Below are 19,799 nucleotides of genomic sequence, written 5' to 3'. Positions count from 1 at the left end.
TGAATAATATGAACTCAATCTTAGCTCTTTACAGAGGCCACTACTTCCATCAATAAGGAATACTCATTCATTTTAAGTACACATAAAACATTTACAAAAATTGAGCACAGATGTGTCCATAAAATGTATGTCAATAAATTTCAAAGAATAAACATCATTCAGAATAAATTACTCATAACATGATTAAGTAAAAAATGAATATTAAAGGGATAACTGGAAAAAATCCACACATTTGGAAACATAGAATTGCATTTCTAATAACTTATGGGTCAAAAAAAAATTACAATGAAACTTAGAAATATAAAGCAATACCAAAAATACAATAGTACTTACCAAAACTTGTGATATAAAGCTAAAATAGTACTTACAGGAAAAAACGTTGTCTTAAATGATTATATTAGCAGAGAAAAAAACACTAAAATTAATGTACTAAGCATCCACCTTTATAAAGTTGAAAATAATAGAATACAATGTAATAAGTAGAAGGAAATAACAAAGAGTAAAAAATACTAAAATAAGAAACAAACATACAATAGACAGAATCAAAAAGCCCAAAGTTGTTTTATTTTTTATTTTTATTTTTTAGAGAGAGAGAGATGGGGGGGGGAGGTGGGCAGAGGGAGAGGGAGAGAGAGAATCCTAAGCAGACTCAACACTCAGTGCGGAGCCAGACTTGAGGTTCAATCTCATGACCCTGAGATCATGACCTGAGCCAAAATCAAGAGTTGGAGGGGCGCCTGGGTGGCTCAGTCGTCAAGCGTCTGCCTTCGTCTCAGGTCATGATCCCGGGGTCCTGGGATTGAGCCCCGCATCGGGCTCCCTGCTCTGCGGGGAAGCCTGCTTCTCCCTCTCCCACTCCCCCTGCTTGTGTTCCCTCTCTCACTATATCTGTCTCTGTCAAATAAATAAAATCTTTAAAAAAAAAAAAATCAAGAGTTGGACACTTAACCGACTGAGCCACCCAAGCACCCCCCAAAGTTGTTAGAAAAGACTAATAAAATTAGCAAATCTCTGGGAAGTTTACTCAAGAAAAAAGAAAAAAAAGCACACATACACAACCTTCAGAATGAAGGAAGAGATAGTTACATACCTTCAGTTATAAAAATAATGGGAGAGGGGCACCTTGGTGGCTCAGTCATTAAGTCGTCTGCCTTCGGCTCAGGTCATGATCCCAGGGTCCTGGGATCGAGCCCCACATCAGTCTCCCCTGCTCAGCAGGGAGCCTGCTTCTCCCTCTCCCACTCCCCCTGCTTGTGTTCCTGCTCTCGCTGTCTCTCTCTCTGTCAAATAAATAATTAATTAATTAAAAATAATGGGAGAATACTGTAACTTCATACAATTAACTTTAAAACAAAAATGCAAATTTTTTAAGAAAAGTGTAACTGCTTAAAACTAACTCAAGAATAACGAGGAAACCTAAATAATGTTAAAGCCATTGAAGAACATCAAATTTGATTAACATGAAATCAGACATTAAATATTTTTTTCAAAAAACAAACAAACGGAGCGCCTGGCTGGCTCAGTTGGTTGAGCATCTGCCTTCAGCTCAGGTCATGATCCCAGAGTCCTGGGATTGAGGCTCACATCAGGTTCTCTGCTCAGCAGGGAGTCTGCTTCTCCCTCTCCCTCTGCCCTTCCCACACCCCTGCCTCATGCTCATTCTCTCTCGTGCTCTCTGCCTCTCTCTCTCTCAAAAAAATAAATAAAAATCTTTAAAATAACAAACAAAAACAGAAAAACCTTACCAGGCCCAGTTTTATACCTGTAATAAATTTTTTCCAAAAACTCTAGGAACTGATAATTCTAATCTTATTCGAACTCTATCAGCAAACAGAAAAAGAAGATATACTTCCCAATCCATTTGATAGACTAATATAATTTTGTTATCAAAACAAAACTAGGACAGTATGAAAAAGAGAATTACAAGTGAATTTCCTTTGTGAACAGCGATAATTTTAATTCCCCTGAGACAATGAGGAGGATTGGGTTGAATTTAACTTACAAGAATTAAAATATTTACTAATTGTAACAATATATGAAAATGCCAAGAAATTTTCTTTTCAGCAAGCAGCAAACAAAAGCACTGAATTGGAGACCGTAGAGATTATTCCCTATTTGCATGGGAGAATGACCCATGGCCTTCAATTCCTGATAGCAGGAGTCAGGTGAATGAATAGACCAGGTGGGACCTCCTCTATGATGCATCCCATACAAATTCATACATGTGTATAGCAATCACAAGATGCTGCTAAGGACAAACACCTTAGTAATAACCTGATCATTCTTTTTTTTAATAGTAAAATGGGTTTTTATTTTTTATTTATTTTCAAATTTTTTATTTAAATACAGTTTAGTTAACATATAGTGTATTACTAGTTTCAGGGCTAGAATTAAGTGATTCATCAGTTGCATATAACACCCAGTGCTCATTCCATCAAGTGCCCTCCTTAACATCCATCACCCAGTTACACCATCCCCCCACCCACGTTCCCCTGCAGCAACCCTCAGTTTGTTTCCTATAGTTAAGAGTCTCTTATGGTTTGTCTCCCTCTCGGCCTTCCTCTTATTTTATTTTTCCTTCCCTTCCCCTATGTTCATCTGTTTTGTTTCTTAAATTCCACAAATGAGTGAAATCATATGGTATTTGTCTTTCTCTGACTGACTTATTTCATTTATCATAATACCTTCTAGTCCTATCCACATCATTGCAAATGGCAAGATTTCATTCTTTTTATGGCTGAGTAATAGTCCAGTGTGTGTGTGTGTGTGTGTGTGTGTGTGTGTGTGTGTGTGTCACATCTTCTTTATCCATTCGTCAGTCAATGGACATCTGGGCTTTCCATATTTTGGCTATTGTGGACATTGCTGCTATAAACATTGGGGTGCATGTACCCTTTTGAATCAGTATTTTTGTATCCTTTAGGTAAATACCTAGTAGTGCAATTGCTGGGTCATAGGGTAGTTCTATTTTTAACTTTCTGAGGCACCTCCATACTGTTTTCCAGAATGGCTGCACCAGTTTGCATTCCTACCAAAAGTGTAAGAGGGTTCTCCTTTCTCCACATCCTCACCAACATCTGTTGTTTCCTGAGTTGTTAATTTTAGCCATTCTGACTGATGTGAGGTGGTATCTCATTGTGGTTTTGATTTGTATTTCCCTGATGCCAAGTGATGTTGAGCATTTTTTCATGTGTCTGTTGGCTATTTGTATGTTTAAATGTCTGTTCATGTCTTCTACCCATTTCTTGACTTGATTTTTTATTTTTGGGTGTTTGATAAGTTATAGATTTTAGATACTAGCCCTTTATCTAATATGTCATTTGCAAATATCTTCTCCCATTCCATAGGTTGCTTTTTAGTTTTGTTCATTGTTTCCTTCGCTGGGCAAAAGTTTTTTATCCTGATGAAGTCCCAATAGTTCATTTTTGCTTTTGTTTCCCTTGCCTCTGGAGACATGTAGTAATAACCTGATCATTAAGTAATTCTGTAGTCAAAATGAGATGTGAAAGAAGTTAAGAATGTGCCACACAAGCAGGAAGTACTAATATGCTTATCAAGTGTCCCAGTCACTTTTATGCTGGAGTGTGTTTTAATGAGAATAAAAAACCCCAGAGGACAAAGAGTTGAAGGAAGAGAAACGAAGGTAGAGAAGGAAATGGATGGTCAATAGAGATAGTACAGTTTTGAAAGTGGGGGATTGGAGTATAGTGGGAAAAAACAGATGTGAAAATAGACTATTGTGAGTGTGAGTGGTGTCAATCCTTGGTAGTACCAAAACACTAAAGTAAAAATTTAAGTTGTTAACTGAATTCTAAGCCTCATGAGAGTATGGAGAGCATCCACCATGTTCTGAGCATAGGTCCTGGCATATAGAAGACACTCAACATGAATGAATGAGTGAATGTATGCATACCTGATAAAATATGAGCAAGGTAGAAGGCACCGTGTGGTATTGGATTAGAGTGATAAACATCAGTATGAATTTGTGCTACATAAATGGGTATATAGAGATAATTGTGTGTATATGTTTCTACTCATGGGTTATTTCTTAATTCTGCCTAGTGAAAGCACCTAGAAACAAACAACACTCTGGTAGCTACAAGCATTCCCAACACTCAGATCTTTAATTCCACTCTCCAGTAAAAAGAACCAGGGCTCTTTGGAGAAATGGCTGATTCTAGGGTTGGGGCAGGGAATATGCAATATGAGCCTGGGACATCTGGTAGTGCCAGAAAGTAAAGAAGGGGTTAAAAAAGAGAGAGAGATAGAAAAAACAAAGAGGGAAGAGTACATCAAGAAGACCCAGGAGTCAAGTGAAAGAACTCCCTATGGTCAAAGCTAGAACAATTAAGCTAAGCACCAAATAAATAAAGTAGTATTGGATTATAGCCTGAAGAATAAATTAAATATTCATGAATCCTTACTGATAAAAATAAATGATTGAATAAATAAGTGGTAGGGAGTAAAAGATTTCTGATACAGAAGAATTCCACATACTTATGTAGACACTGCCTCCCTCAGGGAGGTGGAGCACAACTCCCCATATCTGAAGTGTGGGCTGCACATAGTTGCTTCCTTTCAAACAATATAGCATCAAAAATTGGTGGTGGAGGGCACTACTTTATAGTGGAGAACACTACCAACCTCTACCTTAGCCAGGTGTTCAAGGTTAACACCCTCAATAAGTCATGTTGATAGCATGTACCCTTGGTATCATGTGATACCATACTCATAACTGGCACTTTATGTCTTCATTCTTTCTCCCCAATCCTATAACCCCAGTCTAAGTATAAGAAAAACATCAGACAGACCAAAATTGAGAGACTTTCTATAAAATATCTTACTATTTCAAACTATCAAAGTCCTGAAAAACAAGGAGAGTTTGAGAAATTTTAACAGTTTAGAGGAACCTAAGGAGACAGAATATCTAAATGAAATGTAATATCCTGGATGGAATCTTGGAACAGAAAAGGGACATTAGGTAAAAACTATTAGTTAACAATAGCATATAAATATTGGTTCATTAGTTGTAACATACTAATTTAAGATGCTAACAATAGGAGAAACTGGGTGGAGTAAATTGGGATTCCAGGCACTAACTTTGCAACTTTTCTATAAGTCTAAAACTACTCTAAGGTAAAAACTTCATTCAAAAAATATTAGGTAACATTTATTGAGGGCATAGTACACACCAACTCTTTTAAGCAGTTATATCTACTAAGTACTTTAAGCTTCACAACAACCCTATAATGCAAACATGATTATCCCATTTCATAAAGGAACTGAAACAAAGAGGGGTTAAATAATTTGTCCAAGGCTGTCACACAGCCAGCGAGTGCTGGAGCAGGGAACAGAGCCTAGGAGAAATAATTTTTTCCTTCTTAGTAGAAGATGATCTCAAGAAGTGTCTCTTAGCATCATGATTTGATTCTCTGCTTTTTAATAGATCTGTTGTGTTGAGGGTGGAGTATATGGCAAGTTAAAAAGCTAATATTGAGGCATTTTGGAAACTATGGTAACAAATAGATTAATAGGGTTTCAAACTCCTACTAGAGTGAAGGGGGAGGGAGAGAGATTATGGGTATAAATGTGAGTAACTTAAGCTTTATAAAAACAATTTCAATAAAATGAGGAACTTACTTAGTGGGATAAATTGGCAATGGTTATTACCCAGAAAAGTATAGTAGGGAAAATGGCCACACTCTAAAGGATTAAAACAGCTGGCTCAGGTAGAGTGTATACCATGAAACAAAAATAATCGTAGAAGTTTTAAAATGTGGATGATCGTCAAATTGTATAACTTGATTGTGAACAAAATTAGAAGCCTAGAGATTATAGCCAGCAGAAGGGGGGAAAAAACCTTTAAGAACATAAAGAAGGCACTGCTATGCATAAGAGAAAAAGTGAAGTACAACAATCAAAGCATAACAAAGAATGAGGTTTTGTTTTGTTTAATATATAGCAGAGAGTTGAAATCTAAGAAAGAGTCAATGAAGCCATTATTTTGATAGGCAAACCTAGAAATGGTGGGCTCCCATAAAGGAAATGGTGGAAGACCTGAATAGATTCATTCAGAAATAGTGTGAGGCAGAGAAAGCAGCCATTATCTACTATGACCTTCAGAAGCAATATTTATTCTGATTGACTTGTGCCTTGGCTGAAATTATTTTATGTTTGAATGAGTCTTTTCTTATAATCTTCCTTTTCTTCCTAATGCTGGGAAGAAATCTTTTCTTTTCCCTCATATTCTTTCCTTATTTCCATTTATATCAGCCATGAGGCAGAGCCTTCACTGGATGTTTTCTGAGAACGTGTATTCAGAAAGAGACAGACATGGAGTGTAGGAACTTTTCCTTAATGTTAGCAAATCCCTCCTCCTTTTTCAGGAGAAAAGATTTTTCAGAATCTTCACCAAACAGAAAGCAGATTTCAATAATAAGGTTTCCATACTATTATATTGTTACCAGAAAGACTCCACAGTTCAATGAAATCTCCTCTTAAATTTCTTAAAAACATAAAAGATGCCAGTTTTGTGAATATTTCTTTATACTTCACCTAGAAGCCAATGCTTATCAATATCTGAAAAAAGGATGTCAAATAAGATACATATAATAAAAACTGTGTTGTAATAAATGTGATTTTTCAAAGAATTCACCACATATTAAACTACAGGAAATGTAAAAAAAAAAAAAAATGCCCTCTTGGCATGCCTGGTTGGCTCAGTCAGTTAAGCCCTGACTCCTGATTTCAGCTCAGGTCATGATCTCATGGGTCATGAGATGGAGCCCCAAGTCAAGCTCCACACTCAGCGGGGAGTCTGCTTGAGATTCTCTTTCTTCCTCTCCCTCTGCACCCCCCCACTCATACATGCTCTCTCTCTTTCTCTTTCTCTCTCTCTCTCTAAAATAAATAAAATACTGTCTTAAAGACCAGTGTATTTAGTAAATGTTCTCCAGAGAAACATAAGCAATAGAATATACAGATACAGATACAGATATGGACACATATAGACATATAATATCTTTTCTTCCCAAAAGATTGTTCTGTGGTCTGGCAAATGATTTAATGTAGGCTCACCTCAACCATAGGTTTTGAACCTTGTACACGGTAAAAAGAAAGTTATTATTTAACATAGCACAAATTTATAAGTGACAGACACTGATAAAACATTAAGAAATCAAACATTTAGCTAAGCATTTAGAGAAATGACTTACCATGAGTTATGGATTTTGAAACAGTCCCCAAAGGATTTACAGCAAATCCCTTCACTGAAGACATTTAAAATTAGATTCAAAGAAAAATTTGAGTGAGAGCATACTGGAGTGAAAACTCCCACACTAACAAATATGAAACAGATGAATTTTAGTTTTTCTATTTTTAATATACACAACTGTTATTTTTCTGATTCATTAAAAAATAGATTTGGTATTCTAAACTCTTGGCCACAAATAACATAAAATAAAATAAAAATTAAATCAGCATCACTTAATTACAGTTCCAGAGACCTATAGATATATGGTAAGACATTCAAGGCCAAAACTGTAAACTTCGGATATTGTTTTTATCATTCAAGAGGGTTCTTAGGGAAGTTCTTCTTTAGAAAATGATCTACTCCCAAGCTCCCCGCAATTCACTGGGATTCTGACCTGCAGAAACTGCAGCTGATTTTAATTGCCATGATGATGCATAGAGAGAGATGTGATATCTGGAGTAACTGACTTCTAAACAATGAGGGGCTTTAAAGATTAAAGTCAACACTTTAAATTGCACTCACAACTGAATAGGAAGCTAATGCTGACCATAGAATGCAGGTGTAGTATTCTCCATATGTTTTGAAACTTGTAGCTGAAAGAGATCAAGCCCTCTGCATCACACACAATAAAAACTCAGGGACAGTGCGTTACGACATTGTATTTTGAAGATTGGAAGCACAAAGATTATGATGGTAAATAACACAAACATATTGTGAGAAGTGTTCTTAGATGTAGGATGCCAGTGTGAAAAATCAGTGCACATCTGTGAGACCTTCTTAGCCAAAGGCAAGCAGATTGTTCTAGCTAAATATTCTTTGAATGCCTGAAATGTTGGCCTAGAAGTGAATTGGTCCATAGCTCTTAATGTTACCTAGTAAGGACACTGGATGCATCAAGAGCTGGCTCGATCCTTTCAGGTATGAGAAATAATGCTTAGACTTCAAGCCTAAATAAGAGTTCACTGAACACTATAAGATTGAAGTATAAAACTTTTAAAAACAACTTACTCTGTAATCATAGTATCCTTAAGAAACAGTGCATCCCTAAAAGTAGACAGTCCTTGGTGAACAAAACAATATTAAATGCAAAAATTACTTGAAACAAGCCAGGAGTAACCCTGCCAATGTGAAAGAAAATCCTCCAAATAGTCTAGTTTTGTTAGCCACTGACATATGGGAAAATTTATGTAGTAAAGTATATACTTATAAAGTTTCAATTTATATTTAGTTGGGGAAACAATTTATTATACCAAAAAAGCATAAATGTGTGACAGATGGCAATGCTCTTTTTTTTCTCTTCTTGGCAGTGTCCCTTTTTAGCTGAATGGCTTTCACTTCTCAAAACTATGAACACTGTCATTCACACCTATTTTCTGAAAATAAACAGACCAATTCTATGATGAAACCTCCCATAAATTTGGTTACTGTATAATGTCTTCCCCTTTTGTATCATAAATTATCCACAGTGCCACTTTCCCTAGAATAATGAAATAGGCCAAAAGTAGGAAAGAGGCATAAAACTTTAATTTCAAATTCTCTAAATAGGTTTTTTCAAAAAAATCTACATAAAAATTCTTCTGTTAGGACTTTTACAAAGGAAACTATAAAAGATTATATTGGAAGTACATTTTTCCATCCTGAAATCTTTATTTTTGACATTTAAAATGTTTAATTCCTCTAAATCATTTGCTAGATCATAATTTATGTTCACAGATGTCTTTCTAGTGAAGGGTCTCGGTTCGTTTTCTGAAAAATGAGCGAAAATCTCCATTGGTGTACGTGATATAAGCAGACTGATTCATTGTATTACTCAAATATGCAAACCCCTTCTTTAAAGTAAGGAATTTATTAACTTGATAAAGAAGTGAAAGAATGTACTGTAGAAGCAGGTGGAGGGCAAGGTAAAGGGTGCAAGAGGGTGGGTACCACTAGCTGCAGTAGCCGGAAGGGCAAGTATTGGATTTTTTAGCCTCCCACAGTGGCCAGCACTGCATCCCGCCTACTTGAAAGTCACGAGCTCATTTTCTCAGGCCATTGTGGGAAGGCTGGCTACCATTAGATTTATTAAAAGCTGACTCTCAGATGAAAACTATCAAAAACGTTAGAGTAGTTAGGGTAACTCTAGCTGCTATAGCAAACACCAGTATTTCAGCAGCTTAAGAAAATAAAAGTCTATTTCTCATGCACTTAGTGGTCCCAAGCAAGGCCTTTGGTGGAGAAAACAGGGTGGAGCTCAGGGGTAAGGGAGACTTTGGAACCTCTGTGCCACAGTGATCATTCAGAAATGCAAGACTTTCAGTGTCACCCCAATACCAGAGCATGAATAATGCTCGGGAGATATTTTTAAAGGCTAGGCTTAGATATGCCCATATATCATTCTACTTGTGTCCCCTGGCTAGAACTCAGTCACATGTTCCCATCGAAGAATAAGGAAGGCTGAAAAATGTTGTCTGACTCTCACAGTAGGGGGAAAGAGAATGAAATGTTTGATGAAGAGCTCATCAGTTTTTACCACAATATATGTCACCAAAATTTTGTTGCTGCAAAAATTGGGGTTAGACAGCTGTCACTTATAAGACAAAGCAAGTGACACTTTCTCTGCAATTTTAAAGAACACATAATTTTACTTTTTCTCCTCATTCCATTTTTCTCCTTCATTTCTCTTTCTTATCTGCAACCTATTTTATTAATCATCTGCTAGCAATTTGGCTGAACTGATTGTCCATAATGTTTTATATTGAAATATGCATTCACATTCAAGAAGAAAGAAAATTAGTAACATAGTATGACACACATAAACATCTAGTTAAATTTTTTATAAAATCTAACTGGAAGGCCAACAAACTTTTTACTGCTTCTCTAATAAAAATGAAAGACGTTTTTCCCAGACGGTTTAAACCCATGGGAAGACTTATGGTCAAAATGAAGAATGATGTGTAATCAATGATTCCTTATATATATATATTTTTTTGTCTGTCAGGGATTCATCTTTATATTCAAACTGTAACCCAAAGACAGTTTTCATCTAATACGAAAGCAATGAATCATGGATCACTACATCAAAAACTAACGATGTATTTTATGGTGACTAACATAACATAACAAAATATTAAATTAAATTAAAAAAAGAAAAGAAAATTTTAATGACGAACAAAATTTTGGAGAAATTTCTATGATAATGGATCAGTGGCAGCCTACGTGGTTGCAATGAAGACTCTCAGGAAACTCTCTTTCTGGCATGATTCCTCTGGGCTCACAAGAGAGGGCTTAGAGATAGGACTTGTGACTAGGCTACATGGATCTAGTCCAACCCAGAAGATAAATACACATATTGCAGCAAGAAAGGAAAAGTCGATGTTTTTTGTAAATTTCCTATGAAAAGACTGTTTCTAGAAATTGTGCTTTCTCTTTAATAATCTGTATTAAAGAACTGAGGTGGGAGGAGAAATTTCCCTTTGTTGGTCCAAATTATGAATAGGAGTTGAGAAGCAGTGGCATCTTTAAACTCACCCCCTCCCCCAATGAAGTAAGATAATAGTGGCTGGATATCACCATGGCCCTCACACATAAATTTATTCCTCAAAGAAAGCAATAAAAAGCATTACAACACCTTACTCCGTAGAAGGTCAGCTGGCAGGTTGTGCTGAATGAAATTAAGCCGCAGGTCACATGCGTCTCCTTAGCCATCCCTGGTCCATTGGGATTGTTGAAGCATCTCACCTCCCGGCAAGCGCAGGGTTCAGGCGAATAGCTAAACATTGCATTTTATAGGTACTAAAAGCAAAGCACCTTTGGTTGAGTTCTGCCCCCTGTCTGTCCTTAAATCAGTCTTATTTATTTATAAAAAATAAATGAAAGTAAGTCTAGCCCCCCAAAGGGGGGCATCTCTCATTTTGGCAGTCCTAAAACATTTGTAGAGGTTAATTAAGCGCACTGGATTTGGGAACCCGGACAATCCTGGATTCTAACCCTAGTGCCGTCACTCACACACCGTGGGATTTGCAAGAAGGTGGTTGTAAGAATTAAATGATAGAACTATGTGCGGGATATAGCCGTGATCACGAAAAAGGAGCTGTTGTTATTACCATTACTATTATTACTGTCATTATTATTTGGGGGACTGTGACCACCATATTTTAGGTAGTAGTGGTGAGTGTTGGGGGTGGGGGCGGGGGGAAGAAAGACTACTTACCAGTGGAGGACGGTTTGGGAGAACTGGCGCTGATTAGACAGAGAAAAAGACCTGAAAAGATCTTAATCGCAACCACAGTTATACAACGGATCTCCTGGAAAAGTGATCCGACTTGTTTAGGTCCGTGGGAGGAGGACCCAAGAACGAAGCCAAGGAAGGAGCTCAGGGAGATAAATTTGCACATAAGGAAGCAGTTGGGGCAGATTAGAATGGGTGAGAAAGTGACATGGGATGTCTCCTGAGGGAATCGGTTCTCCATTCGAGGTTGCCCAGGGTCGAAAAACTTTTGGTGTCGAAGTCATGGACGGGATTCCAGGGATTTTGAGTTTCTAGACAATGCCTCGGGCGGGAGAGGCTCCAAGCAGCAGCGGAGGGGCGAAGCGAAGCCGGCCTCGGCCTGACCTCTCCCATTCGCACAGTTGTACCGCTGGAAAACCCTAAAATTTAATCAGGGGGTCTGGAAGTCCCGCCTCGGGGTTGCCGCGGGCTGGGAAGCTCGGTTGCTATGGTGACGGAAGCGGTTGGCCTGTGGCTTCAGAACAGGTTTGGGGGAGGGGAACCGAAGTCGTTCAGGAACTGGGCGTGGCTTCGGTTACTATGGCAGCGGGGACGCTTAGTCGGGGCCTGAGCCCAGTTTAGATGCCAATGCTCCTCCCGTCCTTTGCATGGCACCCAAGAAAGAGAAAGGCGGGACTGCGAACAACAGTTCAAAGATATGGGAACCCTCGCTCATCGGTGCGCACTTCAATCAGGTGAGCCCGGAGCCCTGTAAGTCCTCCCTGACCCCGGCAGTGCCAAAGCCCCGTGAGACCTTCCACACGCCGCCGCCAGGCTCGCCCTCTCTTCCAGACCCCACCGTCGCCCCTTCCGAAAACAGTTCTTGATTCCGTTCTCCCAAGCCCGGTCGTTGCTCCCACCCCTCTCTTCTGCTTTTATAAATCAGCCCTAGCCAAAATAACTTTTTCTCCATTTGCTTTGAGATTGTGTAGGCCAAGTTTGGGCTTGGAGTGAAACTTTCTGCTTGAATTATAAACTGCTGAACAACAGAATTTGATGGAGGTGCTGACACTGCATTAGCTTTAGTGTTGCAAATATGAAGCTATAATTTTCCTAGCTGAATGGAAAACCTAAAGGCACTATTTTTCCTTAGGGCTTGAAAACCTGAAATAATACTCAGCTTTCTCAGTTCTGCTCAAACAGTATCATTTCAATAAATCTTATATATTAAGAGAAAGAATTTGAACTCACAGTAATATGTAGTCTTAACTCTAAAGGCTGAACTTCTTCAGTTTGTTGAGTTCATGTTTTTTAATAGTAGGGGAAGACAATGACCCTCCACCTCCTCTCGTCTTTTTTTTTTTCTCAGTTTGATTTCTGGTCTGCTCCAAGAAGAAAATTCCTGGATTTACCCAACAGTCCAATGCCCAGAGGCATGCCTTACCCACCAATGTAACAGACTCTGAATTTGGGTTAAAGATACCTAGAGAGGAATGAATTCCTTATTCACCGGGTTTAGCAAAGTGCTTTGCATATAGTGGGTACTCAAAAAATAGTTTTGCCTTGGCACCCAAAGTTGCTTTCTGTACGGTTGCTACTCAGGGAAATATAGTGTGCCAGTAGGTATAGTTGTGTGTGTGTGTGTGCATGTGTGTTTGTGTGTGTGTGTGTGTGTGTGTGTGTGTACTGGGGGTGAGAGAAAGGGAAGTCTTTCACTCTTCCATAAGCCAGTTTTTAGAATTAACTGATTAAAGAATCCACATCAGTAGTAATTTTGAATTCGTGTGTTCACATGGAGCTGCACTAGACTTGAAAGGGAACCAATAAGTTTACAGTTTGGTTTCAGTGAATCTACCTTGTATCAGTATTTTGGGCTGTCCTTTCAGGTTGGACTAATTGCTAATTTTTTAAAAGATTTTATTTATTTATTTGTTTGTTTATTGAGAGAGAGAGAGAAAAGAATCTCAAGCAGACTCCATGCTGAGTGCAGAGCCCGGGGTGGGGCTCGATCTCACAACCCTGAGATCATGACCTGGGCCGAAACCAAGAATCGGACACTCAACGGACTAAGCCACCCAGACCCCCCCATTGCTAATTTTTTAGTACGTTTTAGTTGGTTCTAAAACACAAAGTGATAGCAAATAATACAAGGCAGTCTGTTACTAAGCACTAAATGACTAGATAGAGACTAGAAGTTAGGAAGACAAGTGTGGGCTGGGATTGTCAAGAAATGTTTTCTAAAATAACTTGCCTTTAGCTAGGCCCTAAAGAATGGGTAGAATTCTAGCAGGTAGAAGGAAGGAGGATGATTATTTTGGGTAAGGAGGCCAATATATGCCTTAAATAAATCTAGGGCATTTATTTTTTTTTTCTATTCTTTTCTTTTTTTATTATTATGTTGTGTTAATCACCATACATTACATCATTAGTTTTTGATGTAGTGTTCCATGATTCATTGTTTGCGTATAACACCCAGTGCTCCATGCAGAACATGCCCTCCTCAATACCCATCACCAGGCTAACCCATCCCCCCACCCCCCACCCCTCCAGAACCCTCAGAGTTTGTTTCTCAGAGTCCATAGTCTCTCATGGTTCGTCTCCCCCTCTGATTTCCCCCCCTTCATTCTTCCCCTCCTGCTATCTTCTTCTTCTTTTTTTTTTTTTAACATATAATGTATTATTTGTTTCAGAGGTACAGATCTGAGATTCAACAGTCTTGCACAATTCACAGTACTCACCATAGCACATACCCTCCCCAATGTCTATCACTCACCCACCCCCTCCCTCCCCCCCCCCACCATTCCAGCAGCCCTCAGTTTGTTTCCTGAGATTAAGAATTCCTCATATCAGTGAGGTCATATGATACATGTCTTTCTCTGACTGACTTATTTCGCTCAGCATAATACCCTCCAGTTCCATCCACGTCATTGCAAATGGCAAGATTTCATTCCTTTTGATGGCTGCATAATATTCCATTGTATATATCTACCACATCTTCTTTATCCATTCATCTGTTGATGGACATCTTGGCTCTTTCTAGGGCATTTAAATTGAGCAAGAGAGATGTAGATGAGATTGCTTCTGGTGTACATTGCTCCTGAATTAATTCCATCAATCAAATAGTCATTTACTAACTTTGCTATCTATGTATCAAAACATTTATCTTATTAATATACATGAAATATCACATCTCAAATTAGTTAAAAAGAAAATATTTAGGCACAATGGCAATAAGAATATAAAAATACGTCTTAGGGATGCCTGGATGGCTCAGTTGGTTAAGCGTCTGCCTTCGGCTCAGGTCATGATCCCAGGGTCCTGGGATCAGAGCCACATCAGGCTCCCTGCTCAGCAGGGAGCCTGCTTCTCCCTCTCCCTCTGCTGCTCCCCCTGCTTGTGTTCCCTCTCTCTCTGTCTGACAAATAAATTAAAAAAATTAAAATTAAATTAAATTAAATTAAAATTAAAAAATAAAAATACATCTTAGTGTGAGCTTGTACGTGATATAGACATTATATTTATGATCTCCGGCAGCATTAGGGAGTTAAAGATGCTTTTAAAGATAAATTAAAATCTTTTCATGCACCTGTCAAGGCAGCTTCTATCGGCCACAGCGAGAGGAAGAGGTGTTAACCTAAGCACCCGGTGACAGAAGGCACTGTCTGGAGACATCCTGGTCTAAGATATTTTTATTTCTATTTTTTGGGGGGATAAAATATAATAACATGTAATTTACCATTTCAACCATTTTTATTTATTTTATTTATTTTTTTTTAAGATTTTACTTATTGGGGCACCTGGGTGGCTCAGTCGGTTAAGTGTCTGCCTTCAGCTCAGGTCATGATCCTAGGGTCCTGGGATCGAGCCCCACATTGGGCTCCCGGCTCCGCTCCCCACCGCCCTGCTTATGCTCTCTTTCACTCTCTCTCAAATAATAAATAAAATCCCCAAAAATAAAATAAAATAAAGATTTTATTTATTTGTTTGATAGACAGAAAAAGAGCACAAGTAGGCAGAGTGGTAGACAGAGGAAGAGGTAGAAGCAGGCTCTTTGCTGAGCAGGGAGCCCGATGTGGGACTCAATCCCAGGACCCTGGGATCATGACCTGAGCTGAAGGCAGACGCTTAACCGACTGAGCCACCCAGGCACCCCGAATTTATATATTCTTTTGCCCATATATTTTTTTAAGATTTTATTTATGTATTTATTTATTTATTTGAGAGAGAGCATGCACATGTGCACGCACGAGTGCGGGGGAGGGGCAGAAGGAGAGGGAGAAGCAGACTCCCCCATAATCAGGGAACCCAACATGGGGCTCCATCTCAGGACCCCAAGATCATGACCTAAACCAAAGTCAGACACTTACCTGACTGGGCCACCCAGGCGCCCCCTTTTGCCCATGTTTTTAATGGAGTTGTTGATTTTTTTTACTGTTGAATTGTAGAACTAATTTATATATTCTGGATATTAAACCTTTATGAGATGTATGATTTGCAAATATTTTCTTCTTTTCCACGGGTTTCCTCTTCACTCTGTTGACAGTGTCCTTTGATGCACAAAGTTTTTAATTTCGACGATGTTCAATTTATCTAATTTTTCTTTTGTTGATTGGGTAATTGGTGTCATATCCAAGAAATCACTACCAAATCCAGTGTCATGAAGTTTTTCCTCTAAGATTGTTATGGTTTTAATCTTGAATTTAGATGTGTGGTCCATTTTGAGTTAATTTTTGTATTTGGTGTGAGGTAAGGGTCCAACTTAATAATTTTTTTGCATGGAATATCCAGTTTTCCTAGCACCACTTGTTGAAAAGGCTGTCCCTTCTCATGGAGAAAGGGTGGGACAAGGGAGAGTACAAGTGTCACAAAATTTGCTACCATATCGAATGTGGCTTTTTCTTGATTGGGCATTCGCTTGGTTGCTTTAGATTTTTGACTGGTTTCGGAGCTCCTATAAAGTTATTTTAGTCTCTAGTTGTTCTTCTAATGTTTCCAGAGGGTACAGAGGGCACATAACTGCCTAGTCTGCCATTTTGTTGATATCACTGTGGTCTAAGAGAATTTGTAATCAATTCTGATTTTTCCATTTCTTCCAAGCCTATTATATGACAGGTGATGCTGAGAAAGTGGAGATTAGTAGAAGCTTTGTTCATGACAATTTAGGAAAATTTTCTACAATTATCCAAACAATGTAGCCATTCTCTCTAGGAGTTTACAGATTGACAAGGCCTGTCTCTGGGTAACATCACATAGCTTCAAAATGACTGAGCTATATGTTTCAATAGGAATTTTGTGTTATGGTCAGAGCTTTTGTGTCAACACAGGGTAAAAGAACTCACAATGTTTTCTATGGTAAGTGACAGCATGATAACACTATAGAAAATATTCAGAAGTCAGATACAAATTCTTTTTTTTTTCTTTAAGATATTATGGACTTTTACAAACCATAAGAGACTCTTAATCTCAGGAAACAAACTGAGGGTTGCTGGAGTGGTGGGGGCTGGGAGGGATGGGGTAGCTGTGTGATGGACATTGGGGAGCGTATGTGCTGTGGTGAGTGCTATGAATTGTGTAAGACTGATAAATCACAGACCTGTACCCCTGAAACAAATGATACATTATATATTAATAAAAATTAATAATAATAAAAAAAGAAGGTGAAAAAAAGATATTATGGACTTTTTTCTCAAATGTGTTCTTCACAATTCCAGGTTCCCCAAAAGTTTGTTTGGGTTAATTTAGCTTTCTCACAGGCAGAGTTTTGGGGATTTTGCTAATTTTGTTAACTGCTTTCATATTTTCAGATTGTCTGAAGATGGTTATTTCTTTTCATTTGTTCCTGGTTTTAGGTCTCATTTTTATTTGTAGCAAAAAGGCAGCCATAACTCATGAGACCATCTTTAGGCATAGCAACTATTCCATTTGCTTACTGTGACTCACCACAAAAAAATTTAAAAAACAAACAGCAAAAAAGTTTATGCAATCCACATACCCCTTAACCCAGTCAGCTTCGCTATTCTAATTCACTGATTTCATTTTGTAATTATGATTTTACGTCCCTAATACCCAACGTAAAGGACTAGACACTTATTGTCATTTGTTTTACATTTATCACTGAGATTTTACTTCTTGATTAAGACTTAAATTCTTCTTTAATATAAATATCTATATACTTAAAAATATTTGGGAAAATCTACCATAATATATTGAGGTCCTTACTGAGACTCAGGAGGTCTTGCTTCCAATTTCTATATTTTCATTTTCAATGTATGTTTTTATACAATGAAATGTATGATACTTTTCAAGTAAGTAATCATATTTGCATCAGAGACACAAATTTCTGCCCTGCATGGTAATGCCCTTCTTTACTATGCTTACTTAGAGGTGGAGACTCCCAGGGTATCTGGGCTAACCTGCCCCTTTCACACTGCTGACAATCTAAGCACTTCAATGTCTGGCTCTTAGGCATGCAGTGCTTTATCTTCCCTCACTTTGGCTCTAGGCTTTATCTTATAACTCAGTACTTAGTTACAGAATGCCTTGAATTATGTGCTATTGATTCATGTTTTATAGAACACAAGTATAATGTGAGTTGCTTCATAGCAAATCATATCTTTATACCCCTTGTACCTACTCCACAATGACTAGCATAATTGTGGGCACAAGGTATCACACTCAAACCATATTAATGGAATTAATTCACTGATTTACTTTGAAACATGAAGAAATCTATATTGTGGAAACCGGGATAGTCAGTAGACTGTGGAGATGTGTTCTAAGGGAAGAGGAAGGGACAGAAAACATTTACATAAAAAAGCATCACAGCGGATACATAGCATGACTACGACAGTGCCTAGAAAACAGCGAGGCAATGATACCATTTCACTTCTCAGATGTTTCATCTGCCAGCCAGGAGGCATTCAAGTGAACGTTCTTCAGAACATTTAGCTAGTGGTCTCTCCTTACTGGACTTCAGTTGAGGAATAATATTTTTCTCTTATTAAATGTAGCTCAGTGACAATAGCTGAGTTGTGCACATTTGAAAAATAGTAATAGAGTTCCTTCGCGTCTTGGACAAAGTTTTTAATTCTTGTAAAGGTTTAATAGGGGGATAAGGGTTCAGGATAGGTATTGCTGAAATGTTAATATCCCAAACCTGTTAAACAAAGTTATAAAACATGTAGATATTAAGATGATAATAAACTGAGTTTAAGTCAGTTTTTTCGGGGGGAAAATGTTCAATTAAATGAACCGCTTGAACCATTACAAATATATTCTATCAAAAAGGGAAATACATTTTATTGGGCAGAATCCTTAAACAGTATTTGAGAGTCAGTGAAGGATTTTTCAACTTTTTTGATCTTAAACAGTGAGCTATTTCTCATGTTAATGTGTATTTAAGACTTACTGGAAATACTCATGAGCTGAAGACTGATGTCTGGCAGCAAGCATATTTCTGAAATTGGGTTGGTTTTTATTACTATATTTTCTGAAATATGCTTTCATTGATATTTACAAAACAAATTGCCAGTTCACACAAAGGTTGTTTTAATAAAAGCCAATGAAAACAACTGAGTTGCTAGGAAGAATGTTAAGAGGGAAATGGACTTTTCATAACCTCACATTATAATTTCACCTTCTTGGACAAAAATGTATTATTTGAATGAGTTTGGAACCAAAAGGAATTAGCATGTCAAAATATCCACCTAGATGTTATATGTGATCACTTTTATTGCAAATGAAAAATATTAAATGTAAGTAAAATATAAGTGTTGCCAATATGAGTTTGGCAACCCTCTAGGAAAATGTTGGTTAAGAAATGGTGAATGTTGACCATGGTTCAGCTCTAGCCTTAGACACTATCATGGGCTCCCAGTTACCTATGGGATAAAATCCAAGATGCTCTGCCTGGCTTTCACAGCCCTGCCTAATTTGGCCTTTCTCTGCCCATCCATCTTTTTCTCTCTCTACTCCAGTTGAATAGTCTCCGTGGTATCCTCAGGCACATACTGACTATACCCATGCAGGTTCTTGGCCTGAAGACCATCCAACTCCTTCTCATTAAAATCCTCCTTCATATCTTCCAGAAAGGACCTCAAGTCACACAGTTCTGTCCCTCATTGACTTTTCTCCTTCTACTAAATTACTCCAGGGACTGTTATCTTTACTGCTATCCTACTTTGAGCTGTGGTCCAACAATTTCAGCGTCATCTACTATATCTACATTCCTTTTCAACACTGCAAATTCCTGGAAGGTAGCAAAAGGTTAACATATTTAATTGCTTCCTTCCTGGTCACAGCACCTAAGAGTGATAAATAAGTACATAGTGATCTTCAAGAAATACTTTTGAATTAAAT

At 37.9% G+C, this 19,799-nt stretch overlaps 1 protein-coding gene across 1 annotated transcript in view; it reads left to right on the top strand.

The window, feature by feature from the left end:
• The first annotated feature begins 12,109 nt into the window (after window positions 1-12,109).
• SPAG17 (sperm associated antigen 17) overlaps window positions 12,110-19,799 on the top strand; it is a 214,437-nt gene continuing 206,747 nt past the window's right edge. The window contains exon 1 of the mRNA XM_021690132.1: window positions 12,110-12,196. Within this exon, the coding sequence (XP_021545807.1) occupies window positions 12,110-12,196 (87 nt within the window). The remainder of the gene's footprint in view (window positions 12,197-19,799) is intronic.

Source organism: Neomonachus schauinslandi, chromosome 4, assembly GCF_002201575.2.
Source record: "Neomonachus schauinslandi chromosome 4, ASM220157v2, whole genome shotgun sequence".
Taxonomy (NCBI): Eukaryota; Metazoa; Chordata; class Mammalia; order Carnivora; family Phocidae; genus Neomonachus; species Neomonachus schauinslandi.
This window is presented reverse-complemented; position numbering and strand designations above follow the sequence as displayed.